Source organism: Tympanuchus pallidicinctus, unplaced genomic scaffold (genome assembly GCF_026119805.1).
Source record: "Tympanuchus pallidicinctus isolate F22 unplaced genomic scaffold, pur_lepc_1.0 scaffold96, whole genome shotgun sequence".
In the NCBI taxonomy this organism is placed as follows: domain Eukaryota; kingdom Metazoa; phylum Chordata; class Aves; order Galliformes; family Phasianidae; genus Tympanuchus; species Tympanuchus pallidicinctus.
Genome location: NW_026294820.1, coordinates 1 through 17,440, shown reverse-complemented (window position 1 = coordinate 17,440; position 17,440 = coordinate 1). Strand labels below are relative to the sequence as shown.

At 62.6% G+C, this 17,440-nt stretch overlaps 1 protein-coding gene across 1 annotated transcript; it reads left to right on the top strand.

Moving 5' to 3' along the window:
* Positions 1 to 529: 529 nt before the first annotated feature.
* Positions 530 to 11,772, top strand: LOC128074728 (cilia- and flagella-associated protein 251-like; the record flags this gene model as incomplete). The annotated part of the gene is made up of 4 exons (XM_052670787.1): positions 530 to 989; positions 1,314 to 2,346; positions 6,646 to 6,891; positions 11,639 to 11,772. Coding segments are annotated over exons 1-4 (1,812 nt in total), but the record flags the coding sequence as incomplete, so codon positions are not given.
* Between the last annotated feature and the right edge of the window lie 5,668 nt (positions 11,773 to 17,440).

Here is a 17,440-nt window from a genome sequence, read left to right as displayed (position 1 = left end):
CCCAAATGGGGTCAGGGGTCTCCAAATGGGGGTAGAGGGGGTCTCCAAATGGGGTCAGGGGTCTCCAGGTGGGGGTGCAGGGGGGTCCCCAGATGGGTTTGGGGTATCAAATGGGGTCGGGGGTTCCCTAATGGGGTTGGAGATCCCCAAATGGGCTCGGGGGTCTCCAAATAGGGATGGAGGGGGTCTCCAAATGGGGTCAGGGGTCTCCAAATGGGGATGGAGGGGGGGGGGTCACCAAGTGGGTTTGGGGTATCCCAGATGGGGTCGGGGGTTCCCTAATGGGGTTGGGGGTCCCCACATGGGGTCAGGGGTCTCCAAATGGGGCTGAGGGAGGGGGGCAGGGGGGCTTCCTGTGGCGAGGTCCCATTGCCCGCCCCACATCTGCCCTCTGCCCCACAGAGGAGGCGGCGGCGCTGAGGGATGCGGGATCCAAGGAGCCGCAGCGCAGTGCTGGTATGGAAAGGGGGGAGGAGGAGGAGGAGGAGGAGGAAGCACAGCTGGCACTGCAGCGCTGTGTGGAGGAGAGGAAAGAGGAGGAGGAGGAGGAGGAGGAGGAAGCACAGCTGGCGTTGGCACTGCAGCGCTCCATGAAGGAGGAGGAGGAGGAGGAGGAGGAAGCACAGCTGGCAATGGCGCTGCAGCGCTCTATGGAGGAGAGGAAAGAGGAAGAGGAGGAGGAGGAGGAAGCACAGCTGGCGTTGGCGCTGCAGCGCTCTATGAAGAACAGGAAAGAGGAAGAGGAGGAGGAGGAGGAGGAAGCACAGCTGGCAATGGCACTGCAGCGCTCTATGGAGGAGAGGAAAGAGGAAGAGGAGGAGGAGGAGGAAGCACAGCTGGCAATGGCACTGCAGCGCTCTATGGAGGAGAGGAAAGAGGAAGAGGAGGAGGAGGAGGAAGCACAGCTGGCAATGGCACTGCAGCGCTCCATGAAGGAGGAGGATGAGGATGAGGAGGAAGCACAGCTGGCGTTGGCACTGCAGCGCTCTGTGGAGGAGAGGAAAGAGGAAGAGGAGGAGGAGGAGGAAGCACAGCTGGCAATGGCGCTGCAGCGCTCCATGAAGGAGGAGGAGGAGGAGGAAGAGGAAGCACAGCTGGCAATGGCACTGCAGCGCTCTATGGAGGAGAAGAAAGAGGAAGAGGAAGAGCAGGAGGAAGCACAGCTGGCAATGGCACTGCGGTTCTCAGTGAAGGAGGAAGAGGAGGAGGAAGAGGAAGCACAGCTGGCCATAGCACTGCAGCGCTCCATGAAGGACGAGGAGGAGGAAGAGGAAGCACAGCTGGCGTTGGCACTGCAGCGCTCTGTGGAGGAGAGGAAAGAGGAAGAGGAAGAGGAAGAGGAGGAGGAAGCACAGCTGGCACTGCAGTGCTTTATGGAGGAGGAAGAGGAAGGGGAGGAGGAAGCACAGCTGGCACTGCAGTGCTCTATGGAGGAGGAAGAGGAGGAGGAAGCACAGCCGGCACTGCAGTGCTCTATGGAGGAGGAAGAGGAAGAGGAGGAGGAAGCACAGCTGGCACTGCAGTGCTCTATAGAGGAGGAAGAGGAGGAGGAAGCACAGCTGGCACTGCAATGCTCTATAGAGGAGGAAGAGGAAGAGGAAGAGGAAGCACAGCCGGCACTGCAGTGCTCTATGGAGGAGGAAGAGGAAGAGGAGGAGGAAGCACAGCTGGCACTGCAGCGCTCTATGGAGGAGGAAGAGGAGGAGGAAGCACAGCTGGCACTGCAGTGCTCTATGGAGGAGGAAGAGGAGGAGGAAGCACAGCTGGCACTGCAGTGCTCTATGGAGGAGGAAGAGGAGGAGGAAGCACAGCTGGCACTGCAGTGCTCTATGGAGGAGGAAGAGGAAGAGGAGGAGGAAGCACAGCTGGCACTGCAGTGCTCTATGGAGGAGGAAGAGGAGGAGGAAGCACAGCTGGCACTGCAGTGCTCTATGGAGGAGGAAGAGGAGGAGGAAGCACAGCTGGCACTGCAGTGCTCTATGGAGGAGGAAGAGAAGGAGGAGGAAGCACAGCCGGCACCGCAGCGCCGCAGCGCAGTTTCCCTTCACCCCGACGGGGTGGCGGAGCTGCGGTTGTTGGCCGCGTCGCAGCGCGATGCCGGAGCGGTGCTGGCTGCGCTGCAGCGGGCGCTGGAAGCAGAGCTGAGGACGGTGGAAGTGATGGACGCGAGGCTGCCGGCGCTGCAGGACGGCTGCGTGGCGATGTTGCGGCGGCGGCACGCGGTGCGGCTGCGCATCCAGGGCTGCTGCGCCACGCTGAGAGGATTTGGGGAGTTGGTCGGCGCTGCTGAGCGCGAGCTGAGGGAGCTGCTGAGCGATGGGCGACTGGAGGCGCCTGTGGGGAGCGGTGAGCGGGGCTGCGGGGTGAACAGGGCCTGGTGGTGCCCAATGGGAGCCCAATGGGTGCCCACTGAGTGCAAACTGAGTGCCCATTGGGTGCCCACTGGGTGTCCATTGGGTGTCCATTGAGAACCCATTGAGTGCCCATTGAGTGCCCATTGAGTGCCCACTGAGTGTCCATTAGGTGCCCACTGGGTGTCCATTGGGTGTCCATTGGGTGCCCATTGAGTGCCCACTGAGTGTCCATTGGGTGCCCACTGGGTGCCCATTGGGTGTCCACTGAGTGCCCATTGGGTGTCCATTGGGTGCCCACTGAGTGTCCATTGGGTGTCCATTGAGTGCCCATTGGGTGCCCATTGGGTGTCCATTGAGTGCCCACTGAGTGTCCATTGGGTGCCCACAGGGTGTCCATTGAGTGCCCACTGAGTGCCCATTGGGTGCCCATTGGGTGCCCACTGGGTGTCCATTGGGTGTCCATTGAGTGCCCACTGGGTGCCCATTGGGTGCCCATTGAGTGCCGACTGAGTGTCCATTGGGTGCCCACTGGGTGTCCATTGGGTGCCCACTGAGTGTCCATTGGGTGTCCATTAAGTGCCCACTGGGTGTCCATTGGGTGCCCACTGAGTGCCCACTGAGTGTCCATTGGGTGCCCACTGGGTGTCCATTGGGTGCCCACTGAGTGTCCATTGGGTGTCCATTAAGTGCCCACTGAGTGTCCATTGGGTGCCCATTGAGTGCCCACTGAGTGTCCATTGGGTGCCCACTGAGTGTCCATTGAGTGCCCACTGAGTGCCCATTGGGTGCCCATTGAGTGCCCACTGAGTGTCCATTGAGTGCCCACTGAGTGCCCATTGGGTGTCCATTGTGTGTCCATTGGGTGTCCATTGAGTGCCCAATGAGTGCCCATTGGGTGTCCATTGAGTGCCCACTGAGTGCCCACTGAGTGTCCATTGGGTGTCCATTGAGTGCCCATTGAGTGCCCATTGAGTGCCCATTGAGTGCCCACTGAGTGCCCACTGAGTGCCCATTGGGTGTCCATTGGGTGCCCACTGAGTGCCCATTGAGTGCCCACTGAGTGCCCATTGAGTGCCCACTGACTGCCCATTGGGTGCCCATTGAGTGCCCACTGAGTGCCCATTGAGTGCCCACTGGGTGTCCATTGGGTGTCCATTGAGTGCCCATTGAGTGCCCACTGAGTGCCCATTGGGTGCCCATTGAGTGCCCACTGAGTGCCCATTGAGTGCCCATTGAGTGCCCACTGGGTGCCCACTGAGTGTCCATTGGGTGCCCATTGAGTGCCCACTGAGTGCCCATTGGGTGCCCACTGAGTGCCCACTGAGTGCCCACTGAGTGCCCATTGGGTGTCCATTGAGTGCCCACTGAGTGCCCAATGGGTGCCCACTGAGTGTCCATTGGGTGCCCATTGAGTGCCCACTGAGTGCCCATTGGGTGCCCACTGAGTGCCCATTGGGTGCCCATTGAGTGCCCACTGAGTGCCCATTGGGTGCTCATTGAGTGCCCACTGAGTGCCCATTGGGTGCCCACTGAGTGTCCATTGGGTGCCCATTGAGTGCCCACTGAGTGCCCACTGAGTGCCCATTGGGTGTCCATTGAGTGCCCACTGAGTGCCCATTGGGTGCCCACTGAGTGCCCATTGGGTGTCCATTGAGTGCCCACTGAGTGCCCATTGGGTGTCCATTGAGTGCCCACTGAGTGCCCATTGAGTGCCCACTGAGAGCCCATTGGGTGTCCATTGAGTTCCCACTGAGTGCCCTTTGGGTGTCCATTGAGTGCCCATTGAGTGCCCATTGGGTGCCCATTGAGTGCCCATTGGGTGCCCACTGAGTGTCCATTGGGTGCCCATTGGGTGTCCATTGAGTGCCCACTGAGTGTCCATTGGGTGCCCATTGGGTGTCAATTGGGTGCCCATTGAGTGCCCATTGGGTGCCCATTTGGTGCTCATTGAGTGCCCATTGGGTGCCCATTGAGAGCCCACTGAGTGTCCATTGGGTGCCCACTGGGTGCCCATTGGGTGTCCATTGAGTGCCCATTGGGTGCCCATTGGGTGTCCATTGAGTGTCCACTGAGTGTCCATTGAGTGCCCACTGGGTGCCCATTGGGTGCTCATTGGGTGCCCACTGAGTGCCCACTGAGTGCCCAATGGGAGCCCAATGGGTGCCCACTGAGTGTCCACTGAGTGCCCACTGGGTGTCCATTGGGTGTCCATTGGGTGTCCATTCAGTGCCCACTGGGTGTCCATTGGGTGTCCATTGAGAAACCATTGAGTGCCCATTGGGTGCCCATTGAGTGCCGACTGAGTGTCCATTGGGTGCCCACTGGGTGTCCATTGAGTGCCCACTGAGTGTCCATTGGGTGCCCATTGAGTGCCGACTGAGTGTCCATTGGTGCCCACTGGGTGCCCATTGGGTGTCCATTGAGTGCCCATTGGGTGTCCATTGAGTGCCGACTGAGTGTCCATTGGGTGCCCACTGGGTGCCCATTGGGTGCTCATTGGGTGCCCACTGAGTGCCCACTGAGTACCCAATGGGAGCCCAATGGGTGCCCACTGAGTGTCCATTGAGTGCCCACTGGGTGTCCATTGGGTGCCCACTGAGTGCCCACTGGGTGTCCATTGGGTGCCCACTGAGTGCCCACTGGGTGTCCATTGGGTGTCCATTGGGTGTCCATTGAGAATCCATTGAGTGCCCATTGGGTGCCCATTGAGTGCCCACTGGGGGCCCATTGGGTGTCCATTGAGTGCCCACTGAGTGTCCATTGAGTGCCCATTGAGAACCCACTGGGGGCCCATTGGGTGCCCACTGAGTGCCCATTGGGTGTCCATTGAGTGCCCACTGAGTGCCCATTGGGTGCCCACAGGGTGTCCATTGAGTGCCCATTGGGTGTCCACTGAGTGCCCACAGGGTGTCCATTGGGGGCCCACTGGGTGCCCACTGGGTGTCCATTGAGTGCCCACTCAGTGCCCACTGGGTGCCCATTGGGTGCCCACTGAGTGCCCACTGAGTGCCCATTGGGTGCCCATTTGGTGCTCATTGAGTGCCCACTGAGTGCCCATTGAGTGCCCATTGGGTGCCCATTGAGTGCCCACTGAGTGTCCATTGAGTGCCCACTGGGTGCCCATTGGGTGCTCATTGGGTGCCCACTGAGTGCCCACTGAGTGCCCAATGGGAGCCCAATGGGTGCCCACTGAGTGTCCACTGAGTGCCCACTGGGTGTCCATTGGGTGTCCATTGGGTGTCCATTCAGTGCCCACTGGGTGTCCATTGGGTGTCCATTGGGTGTCCATTCAGTGCCCACTGGGTGTCCATTGGGTGTCCATTGAGAAACCATTGAGTGCCCATTGGGTGCCCATTGAGTGCCGACTGAGTGTCCATTGGGTGCCCACTGGGTGTCCATTGAGTGCCCACTGAGTGTCCATTGGGTGCCCATTGAGTGCCGACTGAGTGTCCATTGGGTGCCCACTGGGTGCCCATTGGGTGTCCATTGAGTGCCCATTGGGTGTCCATTGAGTGCCGACTGAGTGTCCATTGGGTGCCCACTGGGTGCCCATTGGGTGCTCATTGGGTGCCCACTGAGTGCCCACTGAGTACCCAATGGGAGCCCAATGGGTGCCCACTGAGTGTCCATTGAGTGCCCACTGGGTGTCCATTGGGTGCCCACTGAGTGCCCATTGGGTGTCCATTGGGTGCCCACTGAGTGCCCATTGGGTGTCCATTGAGTGCCCACTGAGTGCCCATTGGGTGCCCACAGGGTGCCCACTGAGTGCCCACTGGGTGTCCATTGGGTGTCCATTGAGAACCCATTGGGTGCCCATTGAGTGCCGACTGAGTGTCCATTAGGTGCCCACTGGGTGTCCATTGGGTGTCCATTGGGTGCCCACTGGGTGTCCATTGGGTGTCCATTGAGTGCCCACTGAGTGCCCAATAAGAGTGCGCAGTGCCATGCCGTGCCATGCAGTGCTGCACAGTGCCATGCAGTGCCATGCTGTGCCATGCAGGCCATGCAGTGCCATGCAGTGCCATGCAGTGCCATGCGGTGCCGTGCAGTGCCATGCAGTGCCATGCAGTGCCATGCAGGCCATGCAGGCCATGCCGTGCCATGCAGTGCCATGCAGTGCCATGCAGTGCCATGCAGGCCATGCAGTGCCATGCAGTGCCATGCAGTGCCATGCCGTGCCATGCAGTGCCATGCAGGCCATGCAGTGCCATGCAGTGCCATGCAGTGCCATGCAGTGCCATGCAGTGCCATGCAATGCCATGCCGTGCCAATGATCTCGTTTCCCATGCAGGCAGCGCTGCTCCCCAGGCCGTGTGCTGGGTGCGCTGGATGCCCTGTGGCACCGCGGTGCCGTACGGCGCAGAGGACGCCGCGGTGCTGGAGGCCCTGTGGCAGCGCAGGGAGCGCCGGGTGCCGGCGGTGTTGGGTGGCCGCAGCGTCACCGTGGACCTGCAGCGCATGGAGGAGCGCGACGCCGCCGGCACCACGGCGCTGCTGACCCGCAGCCTGGTGCCCCCTGCCTTGCGGCGGCTGCTCGGTGCGAATGCAGCTCAGCAGGGAGCGGCCACTGTAACTCGTCCTGCTGCCACCACATCGCGGCCCCCCCATCCCATCCCATCCCATCCCACCCCATCCCATCCCACCCCATCCCATCCCATCCCACCCCATCCCATCCCATCCCATCCCATCCCACCCCATCCCATCCCACCCCATCCCATCCCAATCCCACCCCATCCCATCCCCATCCCATCCCATCCCATCCCACCCCATCCCATCCCATCCCATCCCATCCCACCCCATCCCATCCCCATCCCATCCCATCCCATCCCACCCCATCCCATCTCATCCCACCCCATCCCATCCCACCCCATCCCATCCCACCCCATCCCATCCCAATCCCACCCCATCCCATCCCATCCCATCCCATCCCAATCCCACCCCATCCCATCCCATCCCATCCCATCCCATCCCACCCCATCCCATCCCATCCCATCCCATCCATCCCATCCCATCCCATCCCATCCCATCCCATCCCATCCCATCCCATCCCCATCCCACCCCATCCCATCCCCATCTCATCCCATCCCACCCCATCCCATCCCAATCCCACCCCATCCCATCCCACCCCATCCCATCCCACCCCATCCCATCCCAATCCCACCCCATCCCATCCCATCCCATCCCATCCCAATCCCACCCCATCCCATCCCATCCCATCCCATCCCAATCCCACCCCATCCCATCTCATCCCATCCCACTCCATCCCATCCCATCCCATCCCATCCCATCCCATCCCATCCCATCCCATCCCATCCCACCCCACCCCATCCCATCCCATCCCATCCCAATCCCACCCCATCCCATCCCACTCCATCCCATCCCATCCCATCCCACCCCATCCCATCCCCATCCCATCCCATCCCATCCCATCCCATCCCATCCCATCCCACCCCATCCCATCCCAATCCCACCCCATCCCATCCCCATCCCATCCCATCCCATCCCACCCCATCCCATCTCATCCCACCCCATCCCATCCCACCCCATCCCATCCCACCCCATCCCATCCCATCCCACCCCATCCCATCCCATCCCATCCCCATCCCATCCCATCCCACCCCATCCCATCCCAATCCCACCCCATCCCATCCCATCCCATCCCATCCCAATCCCACCCCATCCCATCCCATCCCATCCCATCCCATCCCACCCCATCCCATCCCATCCCAATCCCACCCCATCCCATCCCCATCCCATCCCACCCCATCCCATCCCATCCCATCCCATCCCATCCCATCCCATCCCAATCCCACCCCATCCCATCCCCATCCCATCCCATCCCATCCCACCCCATCCCATCTCATCCCATCCCATCCCACCCCATCCCATCCCCATCCCACCCCATCCCACCCCATCCCATCCCATCCCATCCCATCCCATCCCATCCCATCCCATCCCATCCCATCCCAATCCCATCCCACCCCATCCCATCCCATCTCATCCCATCCCACCCCACCCCATCCCACCCCATCCCATCCCAATCCCACCCCATCCCATCCCATCCCATCACATCCCATCCCACCCCACCCCATCCCATCCCATCCCATCCCAATCCCACCCCATCCCATCCCACTCCATCCCATCCCATCCCATCCCACCCCATCCCATCCCCATCCCATCCCATCCCATCCCATCCCATCCCATCCCACCCCATCCCATCCCAATCCCACCCCATCCCATCCCACTCCATCCCATCCCATCCCATCCCATCCCACCCCATCCCATCCCATCCCATCCCACCCCATCCCATCCCACCCCATCCCATCCCATCCCAATCCCACCCCATCCCACCCCATCCCACCCCATCCCATCCGGTCTGATCCCATCCCACCCCACTGACCCCTGACCCCACTGATCCCATGCCACCCCTCTGACCCCACTGATCCCACCCCCACCCCACTGACCCCTCTGACCCCTCTGACCCCACTGACCCCCTTTGACCCACCCCCCCACTGACCCCTCTGACCCCACTGACCTCTGACCCCACTGACCCCACTGATCTTCTCTGACGCACCCCCCCACTGACCCCACTGACCCCCTCTGCCCCCCTTGACCCCTCTGACCCCTCTGACTCCACCCCCCACTGACCTCTGACCCCACTGACCCCTCTGACCCCTCTGACCCTACTTCTCCACTGACCCCACTGACCCACCCCCGCACTGACCCCTCTGACCCCACTGACCTATGACCCCACTGACTCCACCCCCCTTTGACTCCCCTGAGCCCCTCTGACTCCACCCACTGTCTGACCCCCTTGACCCCTCTGACCCCGCTGACCCCCTCTGACCCCACTGACCTTTCTGACCCCCCTGACCCCTCTGACCCCGCTGACCCCCTCTGACCCCCCTGACCCCTCTGACCCCCCTGACCCCTCTGACCCCACTGACCCCCTCTGACCCACCCCCCCACTGACCCCCCTGACCCCACTGACCTTTCTGACCCCTCTGACCTCGCTGACCAATCTGACCCCTCTGACCCCACTGACCTTTCTGACCCCCCTGACCCCGCCCCCCCACTGACCCCTCTGACCCCTCTGACCCCTCTGACCCCTCTGACCCCACTGACCCCCGACCCCACTGACCCTTCTGACCCCACCCCCTGTCTGACCCCCCTGACCCCGCCCCCCCACTGATCCCTCTGACCCCACTGACCCCTCTGACCTCACCCCAACTGACCCCACCTCCTTCTGACCCCACCCCCTCACTGACCCCTCTGACCCCTCTGACCCCACCGACCCCCGACCCCACTGACCCCTCTGACCCCTCTGACCCCACTGACCTCTGACTCCTCTGACCCCGCTGACCCCCTCTGACCCCACCCCCGCTGACCCCTCTGACCCCACTGACCTCTGACCCCACTGACCCCACTGATCTTCTCTGACGCACCCCCCCACTGACACCCCTGACCCCTCTGACCCCTATGACCCCACTTCTCACTGACCCCACTGACCCACCCCCGCACTGACCCCTCTGACCCCACTGACCTTTTGACCCCTCTGACCCCACTGACCTTTCTGACCTCTCTGACCCTACCCCCCACTGACCCCCCTGACCCCACTGACCCCATCCCCCCTCTGACCCCTCTGACCCCTCTGACCCACCCCCCCGCTGACCCCTCTGACCCCACTTACCTTTCTGAGCTCTCTGACCCCTCTGACCTTTCTGACCCCACTGACCCCACTGACCCCACCGACCCCCGACCCCACTGACCCCCCTGACCCCACCCCCTCACTGACCCCTCTGACCCCACTGACCTCTGTGACCCTACCCCCCTCTGACCCCACAGACCCCCCTGACCCCTCTGACCCCACTGACCCCCCTGACCCCTCTTACCCCGCTGACCCCCTCTGACCCACCCCCCCACTGACCCCTCTGACCCCACTGACCTCTGACCCCACTGACCTTTCTGACCCCTCTGACCCCGCTGACCAATCTGACCCCTCTGACCCCACCCCCGTCTGACCCCCCTGACCCCTCTGACCCCCCTGACCCCCCTGACCCCGCCCCCCCACTGATCCCTCTGACCCCACTGATCCCTCTGACCCCCCTGACCCCTCTGACCCCACTGACCCCTCTGACCCCACTGACCCCCTCTGACCCACCCCCCCACTGACCCCCCTGACCCCACTGACCTTTCTGACCCCTCTGACCTCCCTGACCAATCTGACCCCTCTGACCCCACCCCCTGTCTGACCCCCCTGACCCCGCCCCCCCACTGACCGCTCTGACCCCACTGACCCCTCTGACCTCACCCCAACTGACCCCACCTCCTTCTGACTCCACCCCCTCACTGACCCCTCTGACCCCTCTGACCCCACTGACCTCTGACTCCTCTGACCCCGCTGACCCCCTCTGACCCCACCCCCCCACTGACCCCTCTGACCCCTCTGACCCCACCCCCCCGTCCCCACTGACCCCCGCTGACCCCCCTGACCCTACTGACCCCTCTGACCCCCCAGACCCCTCTGACCCCCCTGACCCCACCCCCCCACTGACCCCCCTGACCCCTCTGACCCCACTGACCTCTGTGACCCTACCCCCCACTGACCTTTCTGACCCCTCTGACCCCCCTGACCCCGCCCCCCCGCTGACCCCCCTGACCCCCACTGACCCCTCTGACCCCACTGACCCCACTGACCCCTGACCCCACTGACCCCCCTGACCCCACTGACCCCACTGACCTCTGTGACCCTACCCCCCACTGACCTTTCTGACCCCCCTGACCCCCCTGACCCTGCCCCCCCGCTGACCCCACTGACCCCCACTGACCCCTCTGACCCCACTGACCCCACTGACCCCTGACCCCACTGACCCCACTGACCCCCCTGACCCCACTGACCCCACTGACCCCTCTGACCCCACCCCCCCACTCACCCATCTGACCCCACTGACCTTTCTGACCCCCCTGACCCCACCCCCCCACTGACCCCACTGACCCCCGCTGACCCCCCTGACCCCACAGACCCCTCTGACCCCAACCCCCCTGACCCCACTGACCCCCGCTGACCCCTCTGACCCCACTGACCCCTCTGACCCCACCCCCCCACTGACCCCACTGACCCCCGCTGACCCCCCTGACCCTGCTGACCCCTCTGACCCCACAGACCCCTCTGACCCCAACCCCCCTGACCCCACTGACCCCCGCTGACCCCCCTGACCCCACAGACCCCTCTGACCCCCCTGACCCCACCCCCCCGCTGACCCCGCTGCCCCCCTCGCCCCCAGGCCCGGATGCGGTGGGTGCAGCGGATGCGGTGCGGCTGCTGCCGTTGGCCGAGGGCAGCGCGGAGTTTGGCGACGCCGTGCGGCATTTTTACGGCACCCTGCAGGAGCTGCGCGGCCGCATCCACGTCGTCAGGGTGGGCGGCCGGATGGGGGCCCCCGTGGGGCCGGGGGTCTCCGAGTGGGGTTGGGGATCTCTCAATGGGGGCTGGGGGTCTGCTGATGGGGTTGGGGTCTGTGAATGGGGTCGGGGTGTCACCAAATGGGGTCTGGGGGTGCCTGAATGGGACTGGGGGTCTGCTGATGGGGGTCGGGGGTCTCCAGTTGGGTCCTGGGGTCTCCAGGTGGGGTTGGGGTCTCCAAGGGGGGTCAAGAGGTCTCCGGATGGGGTTGGTGGTGTCCAAATTGAGTCTGGGGTCTCCCAATTGGGTCCAGGGTTGTCCGAATGGGGTCTGGGGGTCTGCCGGTGGGGTTGGGGTCTGTGAATGGGGTCGGGGTGTCTCCAAGTGGGTCTGGGGGTGCCTGAATGGGGCTGGGGGTCTGCCAGTAGGGGCTGGGGGTCTGCAAGTGGGGTCAAGTGGTTTCGTGATGGGGTCAGGGGTCTCCAAATGGGGTCTGGGGTCTCCAAGTGGGGTCAGGGGTCTCCAAGTGGGGTCAAGTGGTTTCTGAATGGGGGTCAGTGGGATCCAAATGGGGTCTGGGGTCTCCAAATGGGGTCAGGAGTCTCCAAATGGGGTCAAGTGGTTTTGGAATGGGGTCAGTGGGATCCAAATGGGGTCTGGGGTATCCTGGAGGGGGTTGGGGGTCTCCTGATGGGGGTCGGGGGTCTCCAGTTGGGTCCTGGGGTCTCCAGGTGGGGTTGGGGTCTCCAAAGGGGGTCAAGAGGTCTCCGGATGGGGTTGGTGGTATCCAAATTGGGTCTGGGGTCTCCCAATGGGGTCTGGGGGTGTCTGAATGGGGTCTGGGGGTCTCCTGGTGGGGGTTGGGGTCTGTGAATGGGGTCGGGGTGTCTCCAAGTGGGTCTGGGGGTGCCTGAATGGGGCTGGGGGTCTGCCAGTAGGGTCTGCAGGTGGGATTGGGGGTCTGCAAGTGGGGTCAAGTGGTTTCGGAATGGGGTCAGGGGTCTCCAAATGGGGTCTGGGGTCTCCAAATGGGGTCAGGAGTCTCCAAATGGGGTCAAGTGGTTTCTGAATGGGGTCAGTGGGATCCAAATGGGGTCTGGGGTATCCTGGAGGGGGTTGGGGGTCTCCTGATGGGGGTCGGGGGTCTCCAGTTGGGTCTGGGGTCTCCAGGTGGGGTTGGGGTCTCCAAGCGGGGCTAAGAGGTCTTTGGATGGGGTTGGTGGTATCCAAATTGGGTCTGGGGTCTCCCAATTGGGTCCAGGGTTGTCCGAATGGGGTCTGGGGGTCTGCCGGTGGGGTTGGGGTCTGTGAATGGGGTCGGGGTGTCTCCAAGTGGGTCTGGGGGTGCCTGAATGGGGCTGGGGGTCTGCCAGTAGGGTCTGCAGGTGGGGTTGGGGGTCTGCAAGTGGGGTCAAGTGGTTTCGGAATGTGGTCTGGGGTCTCCAAATGGGGTCTGGGGTCTCCAAATGGGGTCAGGAGTCTCCAAATGGGGTCAAGTGGTTTCTGAATGGGGTCAGTGGGATCCAAATGGGGTCTGGGGTATCCTGGAGGGGGTTGGGGGTCTCCTGATGGGGGTTGGGGGTCTCCAGTTGGGTCTGGGGTCTCCAGGTGGGGTTGGGGTCTCCAAGGGGGGTCAAGAGGTCTCCGGATGGGGTTGGTGGTGTCCAAATTGAGTCTGGGGTCTCCCAATTGGGTCCAGGGTTGTCCGAATGGGGTCTGGGGGTCTGCCGGTGGGGTTGGGGTCTGTGAATGGGGTCGGGGTGTCTCCAAGTGGGTCTGGGGGTGCCTGAATGGGGCTGGGGTTCTGCCAGTAGGGGCTGGGGGTCTGCAAGTGGGGTCAAGTGGTTTCGTGATGGGGTCTGGGGTCTCCAAATGGGGTCTGGGGTCTCCAAGTGGGGTCAGGGGTCTCCAAGTGGGGTCAAGTGGTTTCGGAATGGGGTCAGTGGGATCCAAATGGGGTCTGGGGTATCCTGGAGGGGGTTGGGGGTCTCCTGATGGGGGTTGGGGGTCTCCAGTTGGGTCCTGGGGTCTCCAGGTGGGGTTGGGGTCTCCAAAGGGGGTCAAGAGGTCTTTGGATGGGGTTGGTGGTGTCCAAATTGGGTCTGGGGTCTCCCTATTGGGTCCGGGGTTGTCCGAATGGGGTCTGGGGGTCTGCTGATGGGGGTTGGGGTCTGTGAATGGGGTCGGGGTGTCTGCAAGTGGGTCTGGGGGTGTCTGAATGGGGTCTGGGGGTCTGCCAGTGGGGTTCGGGGGTCCCAGTGGGGGTTGGGGGTCTCCAGTTGGGTCCTGGGGTCTCCAGGTGGGGTTGGGGTCTCCAAGCGGGATCAAGAGGTCTCCGGTTGGGGTTGGTGGTATCCAAATGGGGTCTGGGGGTTCCCAAATGGGGTCTGGGGTCTCCAAATGGGGTCAAGTAGTTTTGGAATGGGGTCAGTGGGATCCAAATGGGGTCTGGGGTCTCCAAATGGGGTCTGGGGTCTCCAAATGGGGTCAGGAGTCTCCAAATGGGGTCAAGTGGTTTCGGAATGGGGTCAGTGGGATCCAAATTGGGTCTGGGGTCTCCAAATGGGGTCTGGGGTCTCCAAATGGGGTCAAGTGGTTTCGGAATGGGGTCACTGGGATCCAAATGGGGTCTGGGGTCTCCAAATGGGGTCAGGGGTCTCCAAGTGGGGTCAAGTGGTTTCGGAATGGGGTCAGTGGGATCCAAATGGGGTCTGGGGTATCCTGGAGGGGGTTGGGGGTCTCCTGATGGGGGTTGGGGGTCTCCAGTTGGGTCTGGGGTCTCCAGGTGGGGTTGGGGTCTCCAAGCAGGGTCGAGAGGTCTTTGGATGGGGTTGGTGGTGTCCAAATTGGGTCTGGGGTCTCCCTATTGGGTCCAGGGTTGTCCGAATGGGGTCTGGGGGTCTGCCGGTGGGGTTGGGGTCTGTGAATGCGGTCGGGGTGTCTCCAAGTGGGTCTGGGGGTGCCTGAATGGGGCTGGGGGTCTGCTGATGGGGGTCGGGGGTCTCCTGATGGGGGTCGGGGGTCTCCAGTTGGGTCTGGGGTCTCCAGGTGGGGTTGGGGGGTCTCCAAGGGGGGTCAAGAGGTCTTTGGATGGGGTTGGTGGTGTCCAAATGGGGTCTGGGGTCTCCCAATGGGGTCTGGGGGTGTCTGAATGGGGTCTGGGGGTCTGCTGATGGGGGTCGGGGGTCTCCAGTTGGGTCCTGGGGTCTCCAGGTGGGGTTGGGGTCTCCAAGGGGGGTCAAGAGGTCTTTGGATGGGGGTTGGTGGTGTCCAAATTGGGTCTGGGGGTTCCAAATGGGGTCAGGAGTCTCCAAATGGGGTCAAGTGGTTTCGGAATGGGGTCAGTGGGATCCAAATGGGGTCTGGGGTATCCTGGAGGGGGTTGGGGGTCTCCTGATGGGGGTCGGGGGTCTCCAGTTGGGTCTGGGGTCTCCAGGTGGGGTTGGGGTCTCCAAGGGGGGTCAAGAGGTCTTTGGATGGGGTTGGTGGTGTCCAAATTGGGTCTGGGGTCTCCCAATTGGGTCCAGGGTTGTCTGAATGGGGGCTGGGGGTCTGCCGGTGGGGTTGGGGTCTGTGAATGGGGTCGGGGTGTCTCCAAGTGGGTCTGGGGGTGCCTGAATGGGGCTGGGGGTCTGCTGATGGGGTCTGCAGGTGGGGTTGGGGGTCTGCAAGTGGGGTCAAGTGGTTTCCAAATGGGGTCTGGGGTCTCCAAATGGGGTCTGGGGTCTCCAAATGGGGTCAGGAGTCTCCAAATGGGGTCAAGTGGTTTCGGAATGGGGTCAGTGGGATCCAAAAGGGGTCTGGGGTATCCTGGAGGGGGTTGGGGGTCTCCTGATGGGGGTTGGGGGTCTCCAGTTGGGTCTGGGGTCTCCAGGTGGGGTTGGGGTCTCCAAGCAGGGTCGAGAGGTCTTTGGATGGGGTTGGTGGTGTTCAAATTGGGTCTGGGGTCTCCCAATTGGGTCCAGGGTTGTCCGAATGGGGTCTGGGGGTCTGCCGGTGGGGTTGGGGTCTGTGAATGGGGCCGGGGTGTCTCCAAGTGGGTCTGGGGGTGCCTGAATGGGGGCTGGGGGTCTGCCAGTGGGGTCTGCAGGTGGGGTTGGGGGTCTGCAAGTGGGGTCAAGTGGTTTCGGAATGGGGTCTGGGGTCTCCAAATGGGGTCTGGGGTCACCAAATGGGGTCTGGGTCTCCAAATGGGGTCAAGTGGTTTCTGAATGGGGTCAGTGGGATCCAAATGGGGTCTGGGGTATCCTGGAGGGGGTTGGGGGTCTCCTGATGGGGGTTGGGGGTCTCCAGTTGGGTCCTGGGGTCTCCAGGTGGGGTTGGGGTCTCCAAAGGGGGTCAAGAGGTCTCCGGATGGGGTTGGTGGTATCCAAATTGGGTCTGGGGTCTCCCTATTGGGTCCGGGGTTGTCCGAATGGGGTCTGGGGGTCTGCTGATGGGGGTTGGGGTCTGTGAATGGGGTCGGGGTGTCTGCAAGTGGGTCTGGGGGTGTCTGAATGGGGTCTGGGGGTCTGCCAGTGGGGTTCGGGGGTCCCAGTGGGGGTTGGGGGTCTCCAGTTGGGTCCTGGGGTCTCCAGGTGGGGTTGGGGTCTCCAAGCGGGATCAAGAGGTCTCCGGTTGGGGTTGGTGGTATCCAAATGGGGTCTGGGGGTTCCCAAATGGGGTCTGGGGTCTCCAAATGGGGTCAAGTAGTTTTGGAATGGGGTCAGTGGGATCCAAATGGGGTCTGGGGTCTCCAAATGGGGTCTGGGGTCTCCAAATGGGGTCAGGAGTCTCCAAATGGGGTCAAGTGGTTTCGGAATGGGGTCAGTGGGATCCAAATTGGGTCTGGGGTCTCCAAATGGGGTCTGGGGTCTCCAAATGGGGTCAAGTGGTTTCGGAATGGGGTCAGTGGGATCCAAATGGGGTCTGGGGTCTCCAAATGGGGTCAGGGGTCTCCAAGTGGGGTCAAGTGGTTTCGGAATGGGGTCAGTGGGATCCAAATGGGGTCTGGGGTATCCTGGAGGGGGTTGGGGGTCTCCTGATGGGGGTTGGGGGTCTCCAGTTGGGTCCTGGGGTCTCCAGGTGGGGTTGGGGTCTCCAAAGGGGGTCAAGAGGTCTTTGGATGGGGTTGGTGGTATCCAAATTGGGTCTGGGGTCTCCCAATGGGGTCTGGGGGTGTCTGAATGGGGGCTGGGGGTCTGCCAGTGGGGTCTGGGGGTCTGTGAATGGGGTCGGGGTGTCTCCAGGTGGGTCTGGGGGTGTCTGAATGGGGGCTGGGGGTCTGCCAGTGGGGTCTGGGGGTCTGTGAATGGGGTCGGGGTGTCTCCAGGTGGGTCTGGGGGTGTCTGAATGGGGTCTGCCAGTAGGGTCTGCAGGTGGGGTTGGGGGTCTGCAAGCGGGGTCAAGTGGTTTCGGAATGGGGTCTGGGGTCTCCAAATGGGGTCAGGAGTCTCCAAATGGGGTCAAGTGGTTTCGGAATGGGGTCACTGGGATCCAAATGGGGTCACTGGGATCCAAATGGGGTCTGGGGTCTCCAAATGAGGTCTGGGGTCTCCAAATGGGGTCAGGGGTCTCCAAGTGGGGTCAAGTGGTTTCTGAATGGGGTCAGTGGGATCCAAATGGGGTCTGGGGTATCCTGGAGGGGGTTGGGGGTCTCCTGATGGGGGTCGGGGGTCTCCAGTTGGGTCTGGGGTCTCCAGGT